Source organism: Struthio camelus, chromosome Z (assembly GCF_040807025.1).
Source record: "Struthio camelus isolate bStrCam1 chromosome Z, bStrCam1.hap1, whole genome shotgun sequence".
Taxonomy (NCBI): domain Eukaryota; kingdom Metazoa; phylum Chordata; class Aves; order Struthioniformes; family Struthionidae; genus Struthio; species Struthio camelus.
In genome coordinates this window covers 60,239,518-60,262,070 of record NC_090982.1, presented here as the reverse complement: position 1 = coordinate 60,262,070, position 22,553 = coordinate 60,239,518, and the positions used below count along the sequence as shown (strand labels likewise).

General features: G+C 40.3%; 1 protein-coding gene across 2 annotated transcripts in view; it reads right to left on the bottom strand.

The window, feature by feature from the left end:
- Window positions 1-22,228, bottom strand: part of LOC138064489 (methylcrotonoyl-CoA carboxylase beta chain, mitochondrial) — a 38,961-nt gene extending 16,733 nt beyond the window's left edge. Inside the window, exons 1-8 of one of the 2 annotated variants that reach the window (XM_068927333.1) lie at window positions 22,074-22,228; window positions 17,419-17,485; window positions 15,500-15,584; window positions 15,139-15,240; window positions 14,409-14,536; window positions 10,328-10,440; window positions 5,469-5,582; window positions 194-258 (exon numbers count right to left, since the gene is read on the bottom strand). In XM_068927333.1, the coding sequence (XP_068783434.1) occupies window positions 194-258; window positions 5,469-5,582; window positions 10,328-10,440; window positions 14,409-14,536; window positions 15,139-15,240; window positions 15,500-15,584; window positions 17,419-17,485; window positions 22,074-22,196 (797 nt within the window). In that variant the 5' untranslated portion in view covers window positions 22,197-22,228. Of the gene's footprint in view, window positions 1-193; window positions 259-5,468; window positions 5,583-10,327; window positions 10,441-14,408; window positions 14,537-15,138; window positions 15,241-15,499; window positions 15,585-17,418; window positions 17,486-20,592; window positions 20,673-22,073 lie in introns of those variants that run through there. The other variant, XM_068927334.1, reaches the window with a different exon arrangement.
- Between the last annotated feature and the right edge of the window lie 325 nt (window positions 22,229-22,553).

The following is a 22,553-nucleotide window of genomic DNA, read 5'->3' as shown; positions in this document are numbered from 1 at the left end:
GGTAGACGCTTAAGTATTTTAAAGGAATGAAAAGAAAAAATCCTAATTCAGATAACACACTAACTACACCACACTAATGACAAAGCGATTCACCAGTACCAGATTTTGATATAGAAAATCTTTCTTTTAAGCCCAACTAAAATCTAAACGGGGGGAAAAAAAACAACTCTGCGGAAAAAAATTTTTTTTGAACCTGCAGTGAAGATCAGCCCCTCCAAGATCCTCTGCTGATACCTCTTCACCTGTTGCTGCTTTAACCTACAACCAAAAAAGAAAGACAAGGATTAGATTTGGCACTTGTCTTGCATTACTACTTCTACAGGCTTAGCAATAGTAATAGAAAAGTTATTTGCAAAACGTTTGTTCTTTAATAAGACTTCTTCAGTTACTCTCCCTCATAGCGTTCATAGTGTGGAAACACATAATCGTTCCAAAAATGCTTAAATCATTGTCTTTATATCTTTACTATCTACTATTTTCAGGTCGCTTTTATTCAGAAATATTTTCCATTCACTGCTATGTTTGTATGTATGTGTTATGTGTGTGTACATATCCATCCAACCTTGATATTTACAAAAATGCATTTTCACAAAAAGGTGTTTTAAATGGGTTAACTGACTACTGTCATAAAAATATATACTCCTCTTTTTTTTATTTCAACAAAATTAACAAGGCAATTCATGCATGATACGCCGCTGCATTGTTTCAAATGAAAAAAAAAAACAATATAAACTTAGCATTCTTGTAAGTCTGCTCTGCTTTCTCCACATAAACTCTTCTTTTACAAATTTTAACTTCTTCACCATAAAACAATCTGTATCAGTCTCAATTTCCTAAGTCTTCCATTACACCCACAATAATTTAATAAGAAGCATTTTCTAAAAAGAGTGCACTCATGACATACAACTATTTGGATCAAGTAGGATGTCTCCACAAAAATAACTGGAATGCATGATGCAAATCTTAGAGCTGTCAAATCTTAAATCTGACAGGATAATTTAAGTGACTGGATTTCTTCTTAAAATAAAGCAGTATCATTTACTGCATGGCAAACATTTTTGAAGCATTTTTTGAACCACTGCCTCTTGTCCTGCCATGGCGTACCACTGAGAAGAGTGCAGCTCCATCTTCTTCACCCACCCCAGGTATTTACATGCACTGATCAGATCCCTCCTGAGCTTTCTCTTCACCAAGCGGAACAGCTGCACTCTCTCAGCATCTCTCCGTATGTCAGACACTCCAGTCCCTCAGTCATCTTTGTGGCCCTTCACTGTACTCACTCCAACAGACCCACATCTCTGTTGTACTGGGGAGCCCAGCACCAGACAGAGCACTGCAGACACGACCTCACCAGTGCTGAGTACAGGGGAAAGATCAGCTCCCTCAGCCTGCTGGTGTCACTCTTCCTAATGCAACCCAGGAGGCAGCTGGCCTTCTTTACCGCAAGGGCACATTGCTGGCTCACGTTCAGCTTGTTGCCCACCAGGACGTCCAGGTCCTTTTCTGCAAAGCTGCTCTCCAGTCAGACAACCCCCAACCTGTACTGGTGACTGGGGCTATTCCTCCCCATACGCAGGGATTTGCATTTCCCTTTGCTGAACTTCATGAGATGCCTGTCTACTCATACCCCCAGCCTGTTGAGGTTCCTCTGAATGGCAGCACGGCTATCTGGTGTATCAGCCACTCCTCCCACGTTTGCATTGTCTGCAAACTTGCTGAGGATGCGCTCTGTCCCATCATCCAGGTCATTAATGAAGATGTTAAACAGAAATGGCCCCAGCATCAACCCCCAGACACCACCAGTGACTGGCCTCCAGCTGCTCTTCATGCTGCTGATCACAACAGTTCCCCTTTGAGCACAACAGTTCAGCCAGTTTTCAGTCCACCTAGCTGTCTATTTATCTAGTCCATACATACTTCATCAGTTTGTAGAGCAATGGTATAAGTTAAGAGAGGATGGTACGGCTGAGAGGCCTACAGGTCAACAGGGCATCCTGAGCTCCCAAGCAGCATTGCCAAGGGTGGGGATGTCTATTCCTCAGTTTGAGAGCGCGCAGAGGAACGTCCTTGCGACGTTACTACTACTGTGGCAACACTTCTCCTCCTAGTATTTCTACCATGGTGAAATCTATCTGCTCATAAAGTCTTTCTAAAAGGAGCAATGAGGAAACTTGCACTTTAGACTCTGGAATGTATGTGCATTACACTTCTTTAGTATGCACACATCTCAAGACTGATTCTATCTAGCATCAGGTTTTTTTGTTTGTTTCCTTTGTTTGGTTGGTTTTAGGCAGCTGAACACTAAAACCCAGACCAATTTTCTTCAGCAAGGATGTTTTGGGGAACAGAGCATACACAATAATGCTACAATATCTGCTACAACAGGGAATGGATGTTTCTATGGGAGTTCAAACTAATTTTGATGCTTAGAGAAAGGCAAGCAAAATATTTTGAGTGAAAATACGAGAAGCTCTACTAAACAGAACGCTGACAGGTAGAGACATATTAAAGTTTGATCTATACACACAAAGATAAAGATCATTACATCGGCAGGTTGCTAAGGAACAGATGAAATTGGAGGATAGTTGTAAGATTCAGGAATCTTCTTCTGGAAGCAGCAAAAAGCTTTCTTCATTTCTGACGCTGCAGTATCCTTGCCGTCATTGACTTGCCTAGCCAAATTCTCTCCGAGACTTAATTCAGGACACCTTTTTTCAGCTGTCTATCCTGGCAAGAGTCTCCTGCACAACTTCTACATCTCAAGTGATAGACACGTAAAACTTCAATTCCCTCGCAATGTTAGATTATTCTCCTCTTAGAACGAGCGAGCACGATTCCTTCTTTCCAGCTTCCTAGCCAACTTGCTAGGTAGCACTGCGTTCTACCAGTCCTAATTTGTACTTGCTCCATGCTGGAGCTTGAGAGAAACCGGCTTCGAGTAAGCTCTCCCAGAACACATTACTGAACAGGTCAGTGCAGGCCCACCCAAGGAGTCTCACAGGAGTCCGCCTGGGTCTTGATGTACCTTTATAGTGCTGTCTTAGCTCCAAGCAGAATCACTCAAGGTGCACCACATCAGCACTCTCTCACCAGTGGAAACACACTATCGGAAGAGATGAGCTTCCTCAGATTTTCAGATTTACTAGCTGAGCTTCTGCAACAAATTACTCTAACTTGAGCAAGGCCTGGAGGCAGTACTGCCACTTTATAGACCCAGTAGTAACTGGGTCTAAGCTAACGAACTGTGCTGGACCTACAAAGGCTTTGCACTGAGACAACTCAGGTATGTCTGCATCTATGGCACGTATTCACAACGAGATAACCCAAACCTTTAGCAGTCAAATGTAAAAGTCTATTTCTTTCATCCTACTAATCTTCTTGCCTCACTAAAAAGATATATGAGTCACCTAATGTTACTGACTCAACTAATGCTACTATTCTTAACTAATATTTTTGTTCATATTTATGTCACTTTTCACAAAGACATTTCTAAGATTCTTCTAAATTACAGTGATAGATCTACAGAAAAATACTTAATTTTGAAGGAGGATTTGTTTACCTTCAAACAATGAGCTGAACAAAACTAATACAATCTAAACAGAAACAGAGACTTAGGTAAGACATTGGAAACAATTAGTGCCAGAGAAATTCTAACAGGAAATGAGCAGTAAATCAATTAGCATTAAATGGCATAGTTTCGTCAATGAGCAGTTGCTATTGATCTGCTTTTGCTGATTACTTTGTTCTTTTTGCTAGCTTGGAAGGCTGCATGAAACAAAATACCTCAAGCTAAATGCATTATTCAACTGAGGTAGACAATGAAGTGAGCTTGTACTTGTGGTTACCCCACCACCACTTGTTTTCCTTACGTCAAGGAAACCACATTCTGAATTTATTTAAGAAGTTCTGGAAGTGTAATTATGATTTATCAGCCACAGAAGAATATGTTTGAATAATACACTTTTTTTTTTAAAAACTGCACAATAATTAAAACTCACCTATGCACAGAACTTTGCCAAAAAGTGTATAAAAAGCTGAATCCACTTTCAGCATCAAGACAATACAGAAGAACAAAATTAAAGGGAAGTAAAAGAATTAACTGCAAAAATTAACTGTAGAAATGAGAACAGCGTTATACAGGTAAACACAGAACGACATCATGGGATAAGCTCTTCAGGCTTTTAAGCAAATTAACATAATCATGCCTTAAAAATCAGTCAAAAACTCTGTCAGTGCCTGTTTTCCCATAGTTCATGGAGCAATGACCTACAACATTTCCTCAGTAACTTAAGTGGTGGAAAGAAGTAAATTCCTCCAGCAGGCTCCCCCTCCTCTCGCGCTATGGAAACTGAGCAAGAGCAACATCCTCATCAACAATACTGTTATGAAGTAATTTCTCCATTTATGCATATGAAAGCTGCAAGTACTTTCAGACATTTAATTTCACTTGGCTTTGGCAAAGGAAGCACCCGCATTGTTCCCAAACACTGTAACCAAAACAGAGCCAAAGTGCTGCCTCAGACCAGTTTGTTCAGTGATACAATATATTTCACTCTTTCAAAGCAGCAGCAAGTTTATCCAGCCAACCTTCATCTAGACTAGAAAAGTTCCACTCACTGCCCTCTTACCTGTCATCTCTAGCACTGATGTAACGTTTACTACTGGAATGTCTTTTTTTCTGGTAAAGCTCACGTTAAGTACAATTTATAAGTAATCTTTAAGTAATCTTCGCTTTGTCAGCAAAGATTATTGTTTGTTTTGGTATTAAGCTGTGTCTAGGCTGGACCACAAAGTAGTATAGCTCTATTTTTCTAAAAAAATAAAACTCACTCAGAAACATTCCCTTTCCTGACAGAGCCAAACCACTATAATTTTAAAGCCATCTCTTGCTGCAATATTTTGCACAGTCACAAACTCCACCATGTATTCCACTACAAAGCGAGTTTTAACTCATGGAAATTCTTCCGGTCAATTTGCCTTCTAAGCATTTTCCTAAGAAAGTAAGGAAAACACGACACACTCCATCATTAGCATGTCTTCCTTGGCTGTAAACTGACTTAAAATATAGGTTAGCCATGCTGCTTAAGTTCTCTGATCTAGACTCTGAGATACGGTATACACACCTGTAATTATTTTCTATTTTAAGTCATACCATGAGAGACCATATAAAATAGTTGAATATAGCAGGCATTTTTACCATTTAGAATGTACTCATCATTCTAAAAGTATTAATCTGTATCAGTATTATTAAAAAAATTTAACAAAGTCTAATTTATACAGGTACCTTTATAACAGATAGAAAAACATTCATTTAGGACATCAACGTTCAGATACATTTTAAAAAGGCAAAATAACCCACAGAACATTTGAAAAGAACTCACAAAGAAGTCTGAAGATTTAAGTTATACAATTGCTACTAATGCAAAGGGGTTTTTTGGCTATGTTACTAAAAATCTTTGTAGGCTTACCAACGGTGGCCCTCCCAAGAATATTGTTCCCTGTTTGCCAACAATAATACTTTCATCTGCCATTGCAGGTACGTATGCTCCTCCTGCCGTACAGGATCCCATCACTACTGCTATCTATAAGGAAAACAGTAACACAAGTTAATAAGCTGCCCAACTTTTTAAAATTGAAATGCACAGACCAACTGTTACCTATCATAGTGATTTCAATACACTTTCTGGAGTAGCACTGGGGAAAAAACAAACAAATAACAAAAAACCCACACCACAGAATCTCTCTACTTTGCATCCATCTTCAACCTATGGTCTTCAGACCACCCTGCACAAAGAGAGTTCACATATGATGTACCATGAGCTATATATGTAAAATATTTAGAGGTCTACATATTCTTCTTGGAAAACTGCATTACTACTAAACTGTAGGAGGTTGAAACCTAGAGGTTGCTCTGAGTATTTATGCTTTTAGACCTTCTCAACCTATTTCTGCAAAGAAAAGGCTGTCTCAGACGATGTTAACTAGTGCAATTTCATCAGCATCAACAGTCTTTGAAGGCAATTCCTCAAATTGAGGGACAATGTAACTTCAGTTCTTCAACAGACCAATTAATAATCACCGCATTAGCTGCTCTCTCTATAGGCTTTAGCATGAATAACACCTGCTTGACTCGTATGTCTAACTGTGAGATGAACATCTAGCCAGTGAACATTTTAACTAGTAATTCTTTGGTGACACTTATACAGGACTGACTTGATCCCAGACAGAGCAGCATATGATCATACAAGTGAAATCCTCTCTTAACTTCTCCTTCAGGAGGGCTGTTCCAAGGAAACAACGATCCTTTCAAAGCAGCTTGTAAAGCAGCTGAGATGTAATATTCACATGGAAGAGGCAGACAATAAGAAAATAATTGTCTAATTTGCTTTCTTTTACAACCACAAAAAAAAAAAATCTAAAACCCAAAATAATGTTATTTTGTGAAAATTTTATTTGGAGATTTTTTTTTTTAAGTGACATCAAGTAGCCTTCTGTCTTAAATGATAAAAATTTGCTGTTAAAAGAAAATAGCACACAGAAATACCAAAGAGCGGCACAGAATAAAGTCCAAACGACATTACCTGTATCTGAAGCGGGAATAGATGAGATTTGTTAACCTGATATCATCAGATCAAACATAGTTTTTTTTTTAGTAAGCAGTCTGCAGTATCTTGAAGTATACTCAGAATCACACACTTCTTACAGATTAATCTATAATATGTCTTTTGAGCATTTAATAGATATCACCAGGTAGGTAAAAGCACAATGTAAGCCTCTAAAAAGGAGGTAACTTTAATTACCGATTTATGTTGAAAAATGCGTTTGTATTTAAACTTTAATTTAGATGTTACCTTTTTCCAATATATACATTACATATCAAAATGCTGAGGTCAAAAAGCATGACCTCAAACATTCATACTAATGTGCTACTTAATAACTTCACTCTTTGACTGAATTACTGCATAGACAATTAAAAGAGCAATAAAAATCAACACTTCTGAATACACAGAAACAGTATTTTACACATAGCGCTCAATTACCCATTGTATCTATGCAACACATGAGTGTGAGAGAGCTTGAAAAGTGGTTAACGGGAAGCTAATCATGGCTTTCTGATTCACAGCCATGCAGGCATCAGTGCAATTTAAAACTGCAGTAGGAGTATAATAAATCAGTCACAGGCAAAAGCAGATGGGGGAAATTAAAAGCAGCACAGGTAACTGGAAAAAAAAAAAAAATTTAAGGTCAGAATTCAAAAGGGCTGGTGAGCTGATGAAACTGAAGCTGATTCAGGTAGGCTGCACAACCAGCAGATATAAAACTAACAACATCCAAACTCACCTGTCAGAAGAATTAACCTGAATGAAAATTAGAGGGAGCATAATTTCCTAACTCGACATCTTCTCAGATAGGGAAGACGATTCTATTCACCACAACGCATGGTGATAAAACGATCAGCACATTTACAAATGCTTATAGCACCTTTTGAAATGAAATGAATGAAACATTCCTCAAATAAAATAAATAGACAGACACTCACAACACTTTTTTAAAATCAAGTAAGCCCTTCAGCAAAACTTTTTTTCCCCTCTTCTACATAAATACATTATAAAAATTAAATGTCAAGAGTCAAACAAAGAAAACTAAATTTTTGTCAGTGCCATAACCAAAGAGAAATATAACTATGTTTTGTTAAAAGGTAAATCCTACCTACCTTCGTTTTGCTTTTTGGTTGTACAGAATTGCAGCGCTATTCTACTGTGATACCATGTGGTAGTCAAAATAAAAAGAAGTTCAACTTTACGAAGAACTTTACAAATAAATGCATATTTTTTCAAAATATTCAGGAAAATACCAACATAACTTTAGGACCGACTTTCTAACAAGGTCCTGCGTTAACTCAGTTATTTCAGTCCTGCAAATTGGGTTTACGTTTTCTTCTCTGACACAACATTTAAAATCACCATTGCTGTACCAGGTAGCGATTAGAGTCTTCAGTAAAAACAAGGTTCATTAAAACTTCTCCTGAAGTTCATTCAGCACAACAGCCATGTGACTAGCTGCTTCAACAATACACTCACTTGCTGCTCCACAAAAATGCTGGGACCAATTACATTTATACATATAAATCTGAAATACAACCTAGACTTGTCAGTGACTCCAGGGGAAGAGCAGCTTGTAAATTAGCCAAGCATATAAGCTGCTTACAGTTCATAAGTATGTTTCTCCTGCATATTTTTGTTCCAGCTGAACAGTACTTTGCATCAAAATACCTAGCTAATCACCACAATTGCTCCACCATTGTTGCTGAAAAGAAAAGAACTGCAGAAGCTATACTATGCCAGATTAAAGAGATAGAGTGCATGGTGGGAGTCTTCAGCCTTAGATTTGTCCGGAGACAGTGGATTTCAGGATTCTTCAGAAGAGGAAAAATGGCTACAGACCTGAAGTCTAACAGAGATGCCACCAAAAGGTGCCAAAGGGATATCACAAATGCAGTTGCCTCAGAAACCGTAACAAAGCCAATGTCTGCTAAGTAAGCATCGGATGGAATACTGTACCCTTGACTAGTGCATCTCCTCCACGCTGCAAGGGGGTATTCGCTTCCACTTTTTCCCTTCGGGCTAGGGGATTCAACCAAGCCTAGCTTGTCACAGAGAATCCAAATGAAAATGGCTCTAGCCAAGCTGTCTCTCTAAACTACAGGTATAGTTAAGAATGAAAAAAACAAAATCTGATTTCTACCTTACATTCAGGAGGAGTTCAACAGTCAAATATGCCAAAATAACCTGGTGGTGAAATATTTCCATAAGGTTATTCAGAAGAAACAAGTTAGCTAAACCTTTACTCCACTCAAGGTTCCATTAGCTACTTCTAAGCCTAATATTTGAAAACAATGTTTCTGGTCAGGTGAAATATCCTGACAACTTCCTTCATGCCCATGTAAAGTAAGGAGCACCAAGCTGACAACTTCACCCAGGAGCAGGCTCTTGGAATTGAGATAAACAATTCAGCGAGAACACTAGCTCATTGCTCAGTAGTAGTCCAAAAAAAAAAAAAAAAAAAAAAAAAGCAAAATAAGTGTTAGGAACTATTGGCGAAGAGTCAGAAAAGAGAATGGTGAAGAACATTATGCTATTATATAAATCTATGATTGGCTCATATATCGAATACTGCAGGAAATTCTAGCTCCTTCATCTCAAAAAAGACATAGTTAGACTGGGAAAAGGTTTAGACAACGTATGGAACACCTTCTGCATGCGGAACAGTTAAGTAAGCTAGAACTCTTCAGCCTGCAAAGGGGAGCAAGAGAGAGCTCCCCCTATGAGAGAGCTACGTAATCATACAGAGAGGCCAGGAGCTGACTGGCTAGAAAGCAGCTAGCTTCTGGTGGTCTGCTCAATTTCCTGCACATCAGGCCGTTCCTGCGCTTGGAGGAGGTTATCCGTGAAGATCCTGGGCTCCTCCACCCTCCCTGGCAGCCTCTCACAAGATCCACCTAACAATTCCCTTAACAAGCTAAAGACTGCTCCGCTGAAGTCCAGGGTCTTCGTTCTGGTGCTTGCCTTCCTCATCCCCTCCAGGATCTTATGCTCAGTCATCCATTTTCACCGCAGCCAAGGCTGCTACGAGCAATCACATCCCCAACTAGTTCTACACTCCTCATTAGTAGCAGAGCCAGCAGAACACCTCCCTTGCTGGCCAGCCTAGCACCTGCATCAAAAAATTGTCCCCAACAGACTCCCGAAATATCCATGACACAGAAACACTTCTAAATCCAGGACCTGTGACTAACAGCAATTCTATGCATCATTAATACATTAGAAAATGACCTCGTTGTCAGGGTAGTTTTAGCAAACAGTACATTAGTGTATAAAATGGGTATATAAATATATATATATACACACACACACATCCCTTTCAGCAAAAAGTATGTCTCATTTACTAGCCATCATCAAAGGGGTCCTCACCTTTACAGCACTGATGCAGAATAATCAGCTGCTCCAAGAGATTTCCTAATGCTTCATCACATGGCCCTACACATCATGCTGTCTATTCCTCTTTTCTCCCACTTCAAGATAGGAGCAGGAAGGTCATACCCTTAACACTAAGGCCAAGAAGGAAGACACCTTTTTCAAAATTATCATGACATTTTGTGGACATTCATTGTGTTTACAGTGCATCCAATCCCCAGACTGGGCCACTAGGTCAACACAACTCCATGCTGTCAAAAATGTAAAGCACAGGTTCAAGACTTGAAGCCAGACAAAAGCAGCAGGCACAAAAACTAGTTAGTACATTCCATTCTTAAATAAAAGCAAATTACCTGTGGAATTCCTTGTGAGGACATGACTGCTTGATTATAAAAAATACGACCGAAATGATCTCGATCTGGAAATACTTCTGCTTGCCGAGGTAAATTGGCTCCTCCAGAATCAACTAAATCGAATACAAATATATTAACATATGTATATAACACTGTTCAGAGATTTAAGTTTTTAGTAAAACATTTGCACGTTATTTAAAGTGTCTAGCATTTGCTATCACTAAGTGTATTGCCGTGAATCTAGTTACATTAAGATATTCTGCTTGAAAAAATAAAATTAATAACCCCATATAAGCAACGAATATCCATCCCCAACATCTTAATGGAAAATAAATGCAGATGCATTGAGAGATACAGTTGTACTTCCCTATGCAAACTTCTAAACTCATCTTAGGCTGCAAAACACATTTGAATTAAGAGCACTTTCAATGCATAGTTTTAACTTAATTTTTCCATTGCGATCCCGTCTCAAGTTCCGAAATAGAGAGACACTAATTACCATTAACTGTCTTCGAGATGTGTAGCATACGTACTTTCACACTCTGATTATACAGACGTACGGAAGACCTTTTACCTTTACAGTCTTCAAAGAAGCTTCATTTATACGTTTCCTCACCTCATGCTGTGCCCTAGACTTCTAGGTCTCCAATTTCAGCTACCTCTCCACTCCCAAAATCATGAAAATATATCATGTCAAAAGATTCCAAACAAGAACACAAAACCAGGAGGGGAATGTACAGAAAAGACCACGCATCTCTGAGAACTCTGGTTCCCAATGAATAATTTCTACCTACAAATAACAGTCCATATGTACATTCTCACGCTGTATGACTATAGCCAGTAAGCCATTCAGCTTTACCATGAAGTAGGGTTTGGATACTTTCTCACCACCTTGGAGAACCGCTCTCCTAAACACAGTGTCAACTTTGGCAACTAGATGAACTGATTAAAGTAAGGAGGATGCCAGTCTCTTTTAGTTCTAGCAGGTAGTCCAGGATAACTGCAAATGAATTTGAAGGGCAGAAACAGATCTGTGGGAACACCAGATCAAGAACACTGTTCACGCCATGGAAGTGCATCTCAAAATCTTCCCAGCTACTGATAAGAGTTTCTTCACAGAGAATGAACAAGAGTCATCTCACATCCATAAAGTGACAGGGATCGTAATAAATTCAAGGTGATTCAAGCATCAAGTGTTAGGGTCTGCAAGGAGTAGTGGAGACTGCCAGGCTGACAGTCACTGACACAGGAAGGCATTACCAATACCATTATAGCCACAATTAAGCCAAAACAATTGAGAGCATTAACACTTACTGTCCTACTTTGACCAAGAGGCTAAGAACCTTAAGAAAAAGAATAAGGCAAGATTAGTCCACCTGATTGCAGAACCATCCAAAAAAGCACTAGGGCAACATCCAGAGAACCACATTCAGTTGCTGACAAAAAACAGGACCTTAGGCTAGAGGGACATTTGGTTTGAGCCAGAATACAGACTCTTACATACCCAAGCTCAACAGCTGAAAACCAAGGTAGATTTTCCCCTTCTTGTTCTAGCAAGGTGACACAAATCAGGACAGCCATCACCAAAAAAAAAGGGGGGGGGGGAAACTTGTTGGAAGACAAGTTTTTGATGGATGTGTTTCTCAGTATATGAGTTCTGGAAGACTATCATTTAATGGCTGAGAAAATGGGACCTTACACTCCTTTGGTGGTTGATGGCATGGCTGCTGGTACTGTTCACCAGGTACTCTAATAAAATGGAATGGCAGAAGTTAGAAATCAGAAATAGGCAGAGTCCTGGATGCAAGCAGCCCTTCTGAGAAAGGCCACAAGTTCTTCTCGGGAGTACAGAGGAAGGAGAGAAATAAGTGAAGTTACTATCCAGGAGCATACATTTGCACAAAAAAAAAAAAAAAGAAGAAGAATTTGGTAATTTACTACATGCAGCTCTGAAGAGACTTAAGAGTACAAGCTCTCACTCACAACTTTGAGATTGCTGGGATTTTTCATCTGCCTTGTCTTACACTGCAGCCTAGCATTGCAGTGCCACCTGACAAAGGAAATGGATGCCTAACAGGGATTTCTGGCTGAAACATGGCATTTCCAGTCAAATTTCACATCTATAGAAAAAAGGGAGTGCAGGTGAGCACCAGAAGGCCTCAGAAGATTTGATAACAGCTTCACTGTTAAGGAAGGCTGTCACTTCATGATGCAAGATCGCAAAAGACCCAAGGACAGGCTCAGACAGTTCTTTCAGAAGGAAATCATGGAGAACTTTTTCTTTTTTCTTTTTTTTTGTTTTTTAAAGATGCCTTGAAATAATACCTAGTCACCACTGTCCATGGTGTGAAATGGGTAATCTCTGAAAACAAAAAACGCCCACACCACTGACTGGCTGTCATTGACAGATGGCATCAAGCTTTGACATCAGAGAACTAACACCTAGGCAGGGACCACTGAAGGAAGAAGCAGCTCAAACGGTGTTACAATTACGTGCTCAGCAAAGTGCTAACTATAAAGCATTCCCTCTTGATTACACAACTGAAAGGAATCAAAACAAGCTCAGATACAGAAATTGCAAAGGTAAAGTAATTTAGCAGATTTGAGTGACAGGCAGTACGTACACAAGGACTACTCATCTCAAAGGTAGAATAAAAAAATTAAACTTTTGTTTCAGAGGCAAACTAGGTCCCATAGTTCCTCATTCTATAAGATCTTAAAATGTCAGAATCACATAGAATTGCTCAGTGATAATATACTAAAAAAAAAAAGAGATGTCTGAACAGGTAAAATTTGCTGATAACTCAGACTAAAATACACAATTATTTTGGAAACAGCTAAGCTAAATTTCTTATGTTTTTTATGACTAACACCCACAAACAGTAACTCTAGCCCTCTCTTTGTGTCCAAGATGCTTTCCATTGCAGTGAGGACACATCCACAAAGCCCCCATGCACACTGTCTCCATATCGCCCCAATCAAAACTTTCAAGTTGATATTTCTCTTAATCCTTCTCTCGGTATGCTTTGCATGTTCGGCCTCCCAGCTGGGCAAGAGATTGTACATGCTGCTGCTGCCGCCTTGGACCTCCATTTATGCCGACTGTTGAGCTAGTACAAATGTCCTGACCAGCAAACTGATTGATGCCTCTCAGCTGCTGAGCAAGTCAAGCAGACAGATGAGGGCTGAATCCTCCTTGCCTTTCTTTCTAGGGGAGATAGTAACAGGGTCTTTCTCCTCTACTTAGATGCTGACTTACACAAAACCCATAGGAATATATGGCCTCTGACATCTCTACATCTCAAATGCAGCTGCAACTGGTTAATGGGTTCAAAAGTTATTAGACTGGGAGCTGAAACGGAAATATAGGCAGCATGATCTGATAGCCCTTGCTTTCCTGAGAAACTGGGCTAAAAAAAAATACTACCTGTAACATAGTAAGGCCATTTGGCACTCTATCTTCTTCTTTATTAAAAGTATCACATACAAACTTGTACTAAGATTTGGCTAAACACCAACAAACTCAAATGGATTCCAAAGACTCAAAACACAAAATAATACTGAAGTTGCTGCTTCAGGAAAATCCACTTCAAATTGTGAAAAAATGTTGATTTTCGGCTTTGAGACCTTTTTTATTCCTTTGGTATGATCTTTCATACAACCACATGCTCCATCAAAAACAAAATTTTTTTTTTTAAATCATACCTTGAATTAAGGTTGGATGAGACTATAGGAGGGATTGTGTATGCACGGCAGGAGGAAGGGAAAGGAATAAGGATGAAGTGATACAGCAGCATAGCCACATCCCTATTTTGAGAACCCAGACAGCTTACAGCAGTGCAGAAAAAGAACTGCTGAGAAGCCAGGGGCGCCCTCCAGTAAAATTTGCCACTAATCTGTAGAGGTAACGCAGCATTGATGAAAATGCATTTGAATACGTGCGCGTATGAAATACATACTTGGCTGTAAAAGCTGCGGACCCATCAGTCTGAATAGCACCCATATAAGAAGCAGTCTTTTATCTAGAGATCCCGAGCTGCCCTTAGCATGAGACATTTGCTGTTTCTGCGATGGGACTTACCCAAATATAGACACGGGAGGTGATTTTGCATTGCAATTTCTTGAGCACGTAAATGTTTCTTAACAGTGATGGGATAATAGGTACCACCTTTGACAGTTGCATCATTAGCAACAATCAAGCATTCCACCCTAAAAATAAAACAAGTTTATGACAGAGAAATATATTCTAATAAACAAACATGATTGTTGCTTAAAAAATTCAACAAACCTAGGACCCTTGAAGCCTTTGAGATGCTGAAAGAAAAAGCCCTCCTCACCTGCATTCCCTCAAAAACAAGTTATTACAGCAGCCTGAGCACTATGACGTCCTGTTTCACAGTCCCTTAATTCCCTAAAGTAATGCTGTATAACACCATATCTAATTTTGACATTAGTCTTGGTGGAACTTTCAGCAAGCAAACCTAATTCTTAGTCTAGTATATCACCTTATCTTCTGAAAATTATTTTACCGATGCACCAATCTCCTTCCTTCATCAGACCACAGAACCTCTATGTATGTTAATAGAGATGCTCTGCTTAAATATGGGACACATTAATTAACAAAAAAGAAAAGAAAACAGAACTATCACTTCTTCTTAGCTAAAACTAAATTAAGATAGCAACTTCATTCTTTTTTTAGGTCTCAGAAGCGAAATACTAAAAAGACTAACAGCTTAATACTGGAAACTAGATAGAATTATACCTTCTTCCTTTTCCTATCATCAAAAATGTAGATCACTGGTATCTCTCACCCAGATATTCGTCCAATCCCTGTGATAATGCCTCCTGCTGGTACCTCTTCCTTACCATACAACTGGTAACCTGCAAACTGGGAGAACTCCAAGAATGGAGACCTGAATAACGAGAAATATCTTGACAGGATTTTAATAAGGACTCAGCCTTGTATTTGCCTGCTACTGAATCTCACATCTCAAAAACAAACCATTAAAAAAAAAAAAAAAAGAGAGAGATGAGCATTTCAAACAACACATCTGTAAAATTTCAGCTGGTGTTACTTGCCAGTGTTTATGGAAACTAAAGAGAAAACAAGACTGTTACATTACTTACATGCAAAAGAGAATCTGAAGTGTTATTTAAAAAGAAAGTACCCACCCCGGATCAATAAGCCTGTCAATTCTCTCTCTGGGTAACAGCTTTCCTCTTGATGTGTGAAGCTTACGGGCTTTTTCTCCACCCCCTGTGATACAAGAGTAATTCATTAGATTTACTGTGAACATAGATAAATAAATCATGTATATTAAAACTTAGAAGGGAAACACTGATGACTTCCCAGTTACTGAAGTATGGACCTTAATACTACATTTAATAAATAACGGTTTTCACTTCAAACAGATTTAAGATATTGACGTAAAAGCTCATTTTTCAGAATCTACTCTATTTTTTCCCCTCATTCATTATAGCTAATCTTGAAGTAACGATTCTAATAAATACAGTTGTCTGAAACTATCCCCCACTTTTTGTCAGCGAACAGAGCAGCTGAAAACAAGAACATACATGGGGGAAAGCACAATAATGAGAACTACAAAGCACGCTTTCCTCAAAATTGGTTCAAAAGAGCTATGTTGAATCCAAACCTGAAAGATCCAGCATGATCAGGATTCACTTCCTTAAATTACTCTAAAGCTGTAAGCATCACAGTTAGGATATACAGCATTTAATATCAAGATTATATTTATCTTTGCTTCAGTTCAACCCTTTATTCAAGGCAATCCTATATCCTATCTTTTGCTCTCTAGAGTTTTGTGTTATTCAATACTTAAGATTTGTTGACACCTCTTGGCCTCTTAATGACAACAGCTTACACAAACAGTGTCTCTATACATAGACAGATCACTGAACCACCTTTTCACTTTCAAATCGTCTCCATTGTCCAAAATAAAGAAGGTGCTATTTTGCTAACATTTCTCCTGGGACTTCTAGATTTCCTTGTAAGCTAAGCATTTCTAAAACAGCTTTTAAGCTTTCCTTTCAAGCCCAACTCTTACCCCCTTCCTTGATCACTGTGTTCATCACCACCATTTTGCATGTGTTAAGACAGGCCAGAAAGTTGGCAGTTTATTTTTGATGCAGCCTGTTCATTAGGTCTGTATAACCAGCCTCAGTCTAAATCTTGCAAATTCTGTCTGTACAAGTTTCTTAAGACACAGCCTCTCATATCCACCCACAGAACTATCACTCTGATCCAAGTTCTCAACATCACACATCATGATTACTACATCATTTTCTCTGACCTTGGCATATACTGTCTTGCCCTCATCATTTACACTTGGAGTGCTCCTGCAAGAATCATTTTCTGTCCTGTAATTTTTGTCATCTCTCTGCATCCCCCTTCTTCACACACTAATCAAATTCCTTGCCCTCCAGGCCCTATAACCATTCGATGAGACGTTTCTCTTTCAAGACTGAGAAGTTCACTCTGCCCTAGACCAGCCCCCATTCTGGCCACTGTGAGCAGCAGCCTTCCTACCAGTGAAATAGACTTGGAGGTGTTTAATGTGAAACCTCCTCTCCAATTTCTCTTCTACAACAACATCTACAAAAACTTGACTGTGACTGCTGATATGCTGTGATTACTGCTAATCATGAAGACTAGCAGTATCTCAGCTGTTTCTTGTGCTTGTCATCAGTAATGCATCTGTTGTCATTTATTACAGACTGCAAATTTTTGGGGGGGAGGGGCAGGGACCTGTTGTGCCATGGTAGATTGGATTTAGATCCAATAAATAGCAATATTATGGACATATTTCTTAGTTTTTTGTTAAACCTGAGTTATCAGAAAAACTACATTTTGAACCAAATTAACTTGAACATATACCCTTTAAGATTTTCAGCTGATGAAAGATATCAGATCTAGATTCAAACGGATTAGCAAAAAATTTTGTTTGTCTACTATAATCCAGCTTATGTTGTAACTGAATGAACTGTTTAGACAGCTATAAGAAAAAAGAAAAGAAGTACTATTTTGGGACTAGTTTACAGAAATGTTCTAAAAACTGGACCATCATACTCACCTAATTTTATTTTTTCTGCTTGCTCTTGGAGTTCAGTTACTAGTGCTTTCATTCGCTCATAGTTTTCCTAAGCAGGGGGGAAAAAAGTTTCAATTTTAATCCAATAACATTATGCTGTTTTAATTAAAAAAAAAACACTTAAAACAGTGTATATTATTTCTTTCTCTTCAAAATTTCAATTTACCTTATTAAAGAACGTACAGAACTGGGATTTAAAGTAATAACATTTCTACCTGTGTATGGTCTTTTCTCAAGCATCTCAAACATGCTTATAAACAAGCTTCATAAATACTCTAAGTGCATTAGGACTGCAGAAGACTTGTTCTTATCTCATTTTTGATTGATTAAATTTAGTCATTACAGAGTCAAAGTGCTACTTTTCAGGATTTGTTAATTTTTGGTTACAATAAGGTTTGTTTTCTTTTTTAATCCAATGTTGTAAAAAAAAAAAAAAAGGGGGATTCAAATTAAATGCTTCTATGTCTCTTGTATGAATGAGCTATACCGAATAGAAGTTTGCAAACAATATTCATATTCTCACCGCTTATTTAGAACGTAAAGATAAAACAGAGCTTTTCAAGAAGAAAGAAAAGCGCGGTCTTCTTGCCGGTATCTCTCTTACAAAAACAAAAACACTTACAGCTTTGCATACGAGTGATCCGTTACTGAGCTCAACATTGCTCTCAGATTTATGCAATACTAGGTGCTCATTACAGCAGTTTTTACTACTTTCTAGAAATTAAAATATATTACCAAGCTTAATTTGGCTTTTCAGAGATGTTAATAACTATGTGACCTCTTTAAAAAGTGTAACTGCAGTAAAGGAATGTATTAGCTGCTGTATAAAAATTCATACTGCCTTGTCTAATCACTTCTCATTTAGGAGATACCAAAGACTGCTTTTATGTTAGAAAAATCGATCTAGCAGCTCTTCGTATTCAGACTTGAACGATCAAAGTTAGAGTTTTCCCTAGAAGTAATGAGTGCCGCAGTTAAATTTTTTCAGTTCTGTCTCAGTCACAGACGGGCAACAAGACGGAAAGGATGAGGAAAAGAAAAACACATACACAGGTGCTTCACATTCAAACTATTTTAGCTGCATATTGCAACTTCAGAAAGAATAAATTTCTCTCCCTTTGTAGTTGCTACAAATAGATGAAAAATATCCTGCCGAAAGGTGAAAATGCATTCCTTAACAATGTCCTCAGCTTCTACACACAGCTGATACACAAGGCCATCACTCAGAGGTCCTTCCAGCAAGATCAAGGATACATAGCGCAACGCTAAGCTCAACTCTGCTGCTGTTACCAGCTCTCGGGAACAAGCTCGCCTATTCTAACAAAGGCAGCCGGGAATACTGCTCTCCGGCGGCACTTTCGCGCGCTTCCTACCACCTGTTGGCCAGCAAACACCTAATGTGTTCAAAGACACAATCTGTTAATGAAATCTCCCTTATGTGCGGTGCCACCTAAGCCTCCCACCTACTGAGAATAAGGGAAATCACCAGAACTCTACATCTCTTCCCTCACTTTTAAGGCTGTATTAGTGCATCTGCCACATTATTTTTTCTTGTAGCCTTATTCCTTCTGGTATTTGAATCCTTCTCCCCCCGTCCCACCTTCAACACAGCTCCAGCACCTACCCCCAAAACTGTTTTTCTTTCTCCTAACCTGTGAAACCACACTTCCGTTGCCTACTGGCACTGTCCCCTCTGCCCACAGCATTCCAAAAAGCAAAGACAAAACAAGCAACATCTGCAAACTTGACTCTGCTGCTACTTGGAGAGACTTCAGGCAGTGACTCCAGCCACACAAGCACATTCACCACTGACGAAACAAAAATCTGCATTTTGTCCATCAGAGTCTGTTTACAAGTTAGCTTTTTTTCGATGAAGAACTGTAAAACAGCCATTGTAATTCTGTATTTTTAAACAACTGAAATTGTTTACACACCCAAAGTTATTGTATGTGTGATTAAAAAAAAGACTTCCATACGCTTTCAGTTTGTCTAGCTAATTTATTTCCCAGTATTGTATATAATTTTCACTCTTTCTCCTTGTTCAACCAGTCTGTTTTCTCTAAATATACTCATCCTTTTCATGCAGTAATAAGACTTAAAAAAAAAAAAAAAACTTAAAATTGGGGAAAATGCAGTTAAAACACTGGCAGAAGAAGTGAGAAAGGGCATAGCAATTGCAACCAAATGGTTGTTTTTTTATTAGATTCTAAATTACCAGCTCAGCGTAGCTACTTTGGCTGCTCCTGTCCCTCTCTTCCATTGAGACTATGTACATGAAAAATCATGGAAGACTTTTTTAGACCATCTATAAAAAATATCGTACCCAAATGAGTTACTTCAATTTCCTACATTCAAATTCACTTAATTTATACATCTTATCTTTCAAGTCTTTAATCAGAACACTACATCACTATACTTTCCAAAGGAAGAATAAAGATGCTTTTAAATCTTATCGTAGAATTTGAACACCCGCAGAAAAGGCTGCCCTCCAAGCCCAGTGCGTTAGTGCCACCACTCATTTGTGGGCTTTTGATCAAAGAACGCCAGGACGACAAGTGAATCGACGCAAGTTCTTACTGGAAACTGGCCTTCACAACAGTATTTTCTATGAAATTCTGCTGTTAATATGAGAAAACTGTAGGAACTGTAAAGCAAATCTAGGAACTGTAAAGCCCATCCGAAAAGCAAAAAAAAAAAACAGTCTAATCCTATAGTTACTGCATGAGCTAATTGAGTTATTGCTACATGAGCAAAATGGCTGTGAGAGCTAATGCCTGGAGTCCTTACAAAGATTCTGCTATATTTTCCAGAATTTTGACTCATTCATTTTTAAATTAGAATTTTACCTGTCAGGTTTGAAAGACAGCGTACGTTACGAAGGACAGCTTGTTTAGTTGAATTAATGGCCAGAAAAGCAAACATCAGCTAAAGAAGGTGTGACCTTCATTGTATCGTTATGCTTTCTTGTGTTTGCACTATTATCCCCTGTATTACATTTATTTCAGATGGTTACGTACTTCACAGCAGGCACCGCAGCTCTTTGTGTGTTTATAAAGCATTACATACATTTACCATGCGCGATAAATTATAACTATTTCTACCAAATACTAACACTATTAGCTACCTTACTGCTTGAATGACGTACACCAGACGTACCCAAGCAAGTGGACTTGTCTAGTACAGTTGGATAAACTTGTCCTGTTTTGACATCCCATTGGAAACTGCTGCCCAAATACCTGCACATTAAGAAAAGTAAAAAACATGTTCTACGAAAAGGTGCCAAGCCTTGCTTTTCTTTTGAAATCTAAAGGTACATACACAAAGGAAAGTCCAATGACAGCTTAGCTGAGGAAACAGATTAAAATATTACTCAGTGTTTATGGTTTGAGGGGGGTGTGTGTGTGTGTGTGTGCATATATTTGTGTATATATATATACATACACGTATACACATACACACAAACACTGAAGTTTCAGTCACTTAAGTTCTGCCCCAAAATTTAAGTTTCTGCAAAGCAAAACAAAACACAGAAGCAAAGGAAATATTTCAAAGAGAATACATGTTGTTGGTTCACTTGCTGTTTGTTGCTCTGCTATTGCTTTTGGAAGAAATTTTAAAACAAATGCATGCCCTCTTTCTACCAGATTTTATCCATGTCCAGCAGAATAGCTCCTTCAGCCTAACTGCAAACACGACTTGATAATCTTTTCAGTCTGATGACGTTAACAATGCCCCGTCAAAAAAAATAAAAATAACAATTTACGCCAGCATGTACAAGCATAATGCAACAGGTGGAATTTCCCAGCCTTCTCCGGGGAAGCAGCGGTTTCTTCTCACAGAGGGGACTGAGAGTCCTCCTCCTGCTGCTGCTGGTGCCCTCGCTCCCTGGAGGCGCCCAGCGGGCTCTGTAAAACCATTCCTCCCGTCTTCAACCCGGGAATAAATTTGCGAGCACAGGTAAGTAGTTTCCAACTTTTAAATCACTGGGCAACACCCTCAACCACCTACTAGCGCCCTGCCTCCGTGTCACGAGTGGGAGCAGCGCCTCGCCGCTGCAAGCGCAGGGAGAGCGGCCGTTCCACGCGCCACCAGAAACCAAGGCCAGGAAGGCACAGCCGCAGCGAGGCAGAGGAGGGTTCGAGGCCATGCAGCTGGTTCCTTCAAACTCAACCTGAACGAAACACGCCGAATTTGGCACTCCTTTTAGGAAACTTCAAAGATGCCACCGCTTCGTACACCTCGCCCCGCACGCAGGCTGAGCGAGGACCGATTCAGCGTGAACCCCAGGGAAGCTGTTACTGCCCAGTGGCCGCCTAACTCGGAACAACCCCATTTCCCTTCTTTCATTTTTACTCTTTTCCCGCAGAAAAGAGCGAGCAGACACAACGATAAAACGAGCACCAGCCCTCAGGCCGCCACTCGCGGGCCAGGTGTCACCGGCGAAACTCCCGCGGCCGGCAGCGCCCCACAACAACGCCCCGCTCTTCCCACGCCGAGGGCGGCAAATGGCGGCCGGCGGCGGTGGTGGGCGGCGCGGCCCGGCCTGCGCCCCCCAACGGCCGCGCCCGCCCCACCGCCGGGGCCTGCCCAGGGCGGCCCGCGGGCGCGGACAGCCGGGCCCACCCGGCCCGGCCTACCTGGTACAGCGAGGAGCTGGCGTCGGGCGGCGAGCCCACGGCCGCCACCGCGTCGCCGCGGTAGGCGCGGGCGGAGCGGGCCGCGGCCGCGCGGCGCAGCAGCCGCCCGGGGCCCAGCAGCATGGCGGCCAGCGGAGAGGCGGCGGCCGCCCCGGCTCGGCCCGGCCCGGCCCGCAGCGCCGCCGCCGCCGCCACTCCCCGCGCCGCAGCCAATGGGCACAGCGCGGGCGGGCGCCGCCGCGGGGCAGGAGCAGCCCCTGAAAAGGAAGGAACATATGTTATTTATACATATAATCTGGTGAGAGGTACGCCAAGGCCGGGGGGCCTGCGCAAACCGGCCGCTGGGAGCGGGCGGGGGGAGCCGCGCGGGCGGAGGACGCGGCCGCGGCCGGGGCCCCGGCCAGCCCCTGCTCCTGCTGCCCGCACCCTGCACCGCGGCCCTCCGGGACCAAGCCGCTTTTTTGCCCTCCTCCCCCCCCC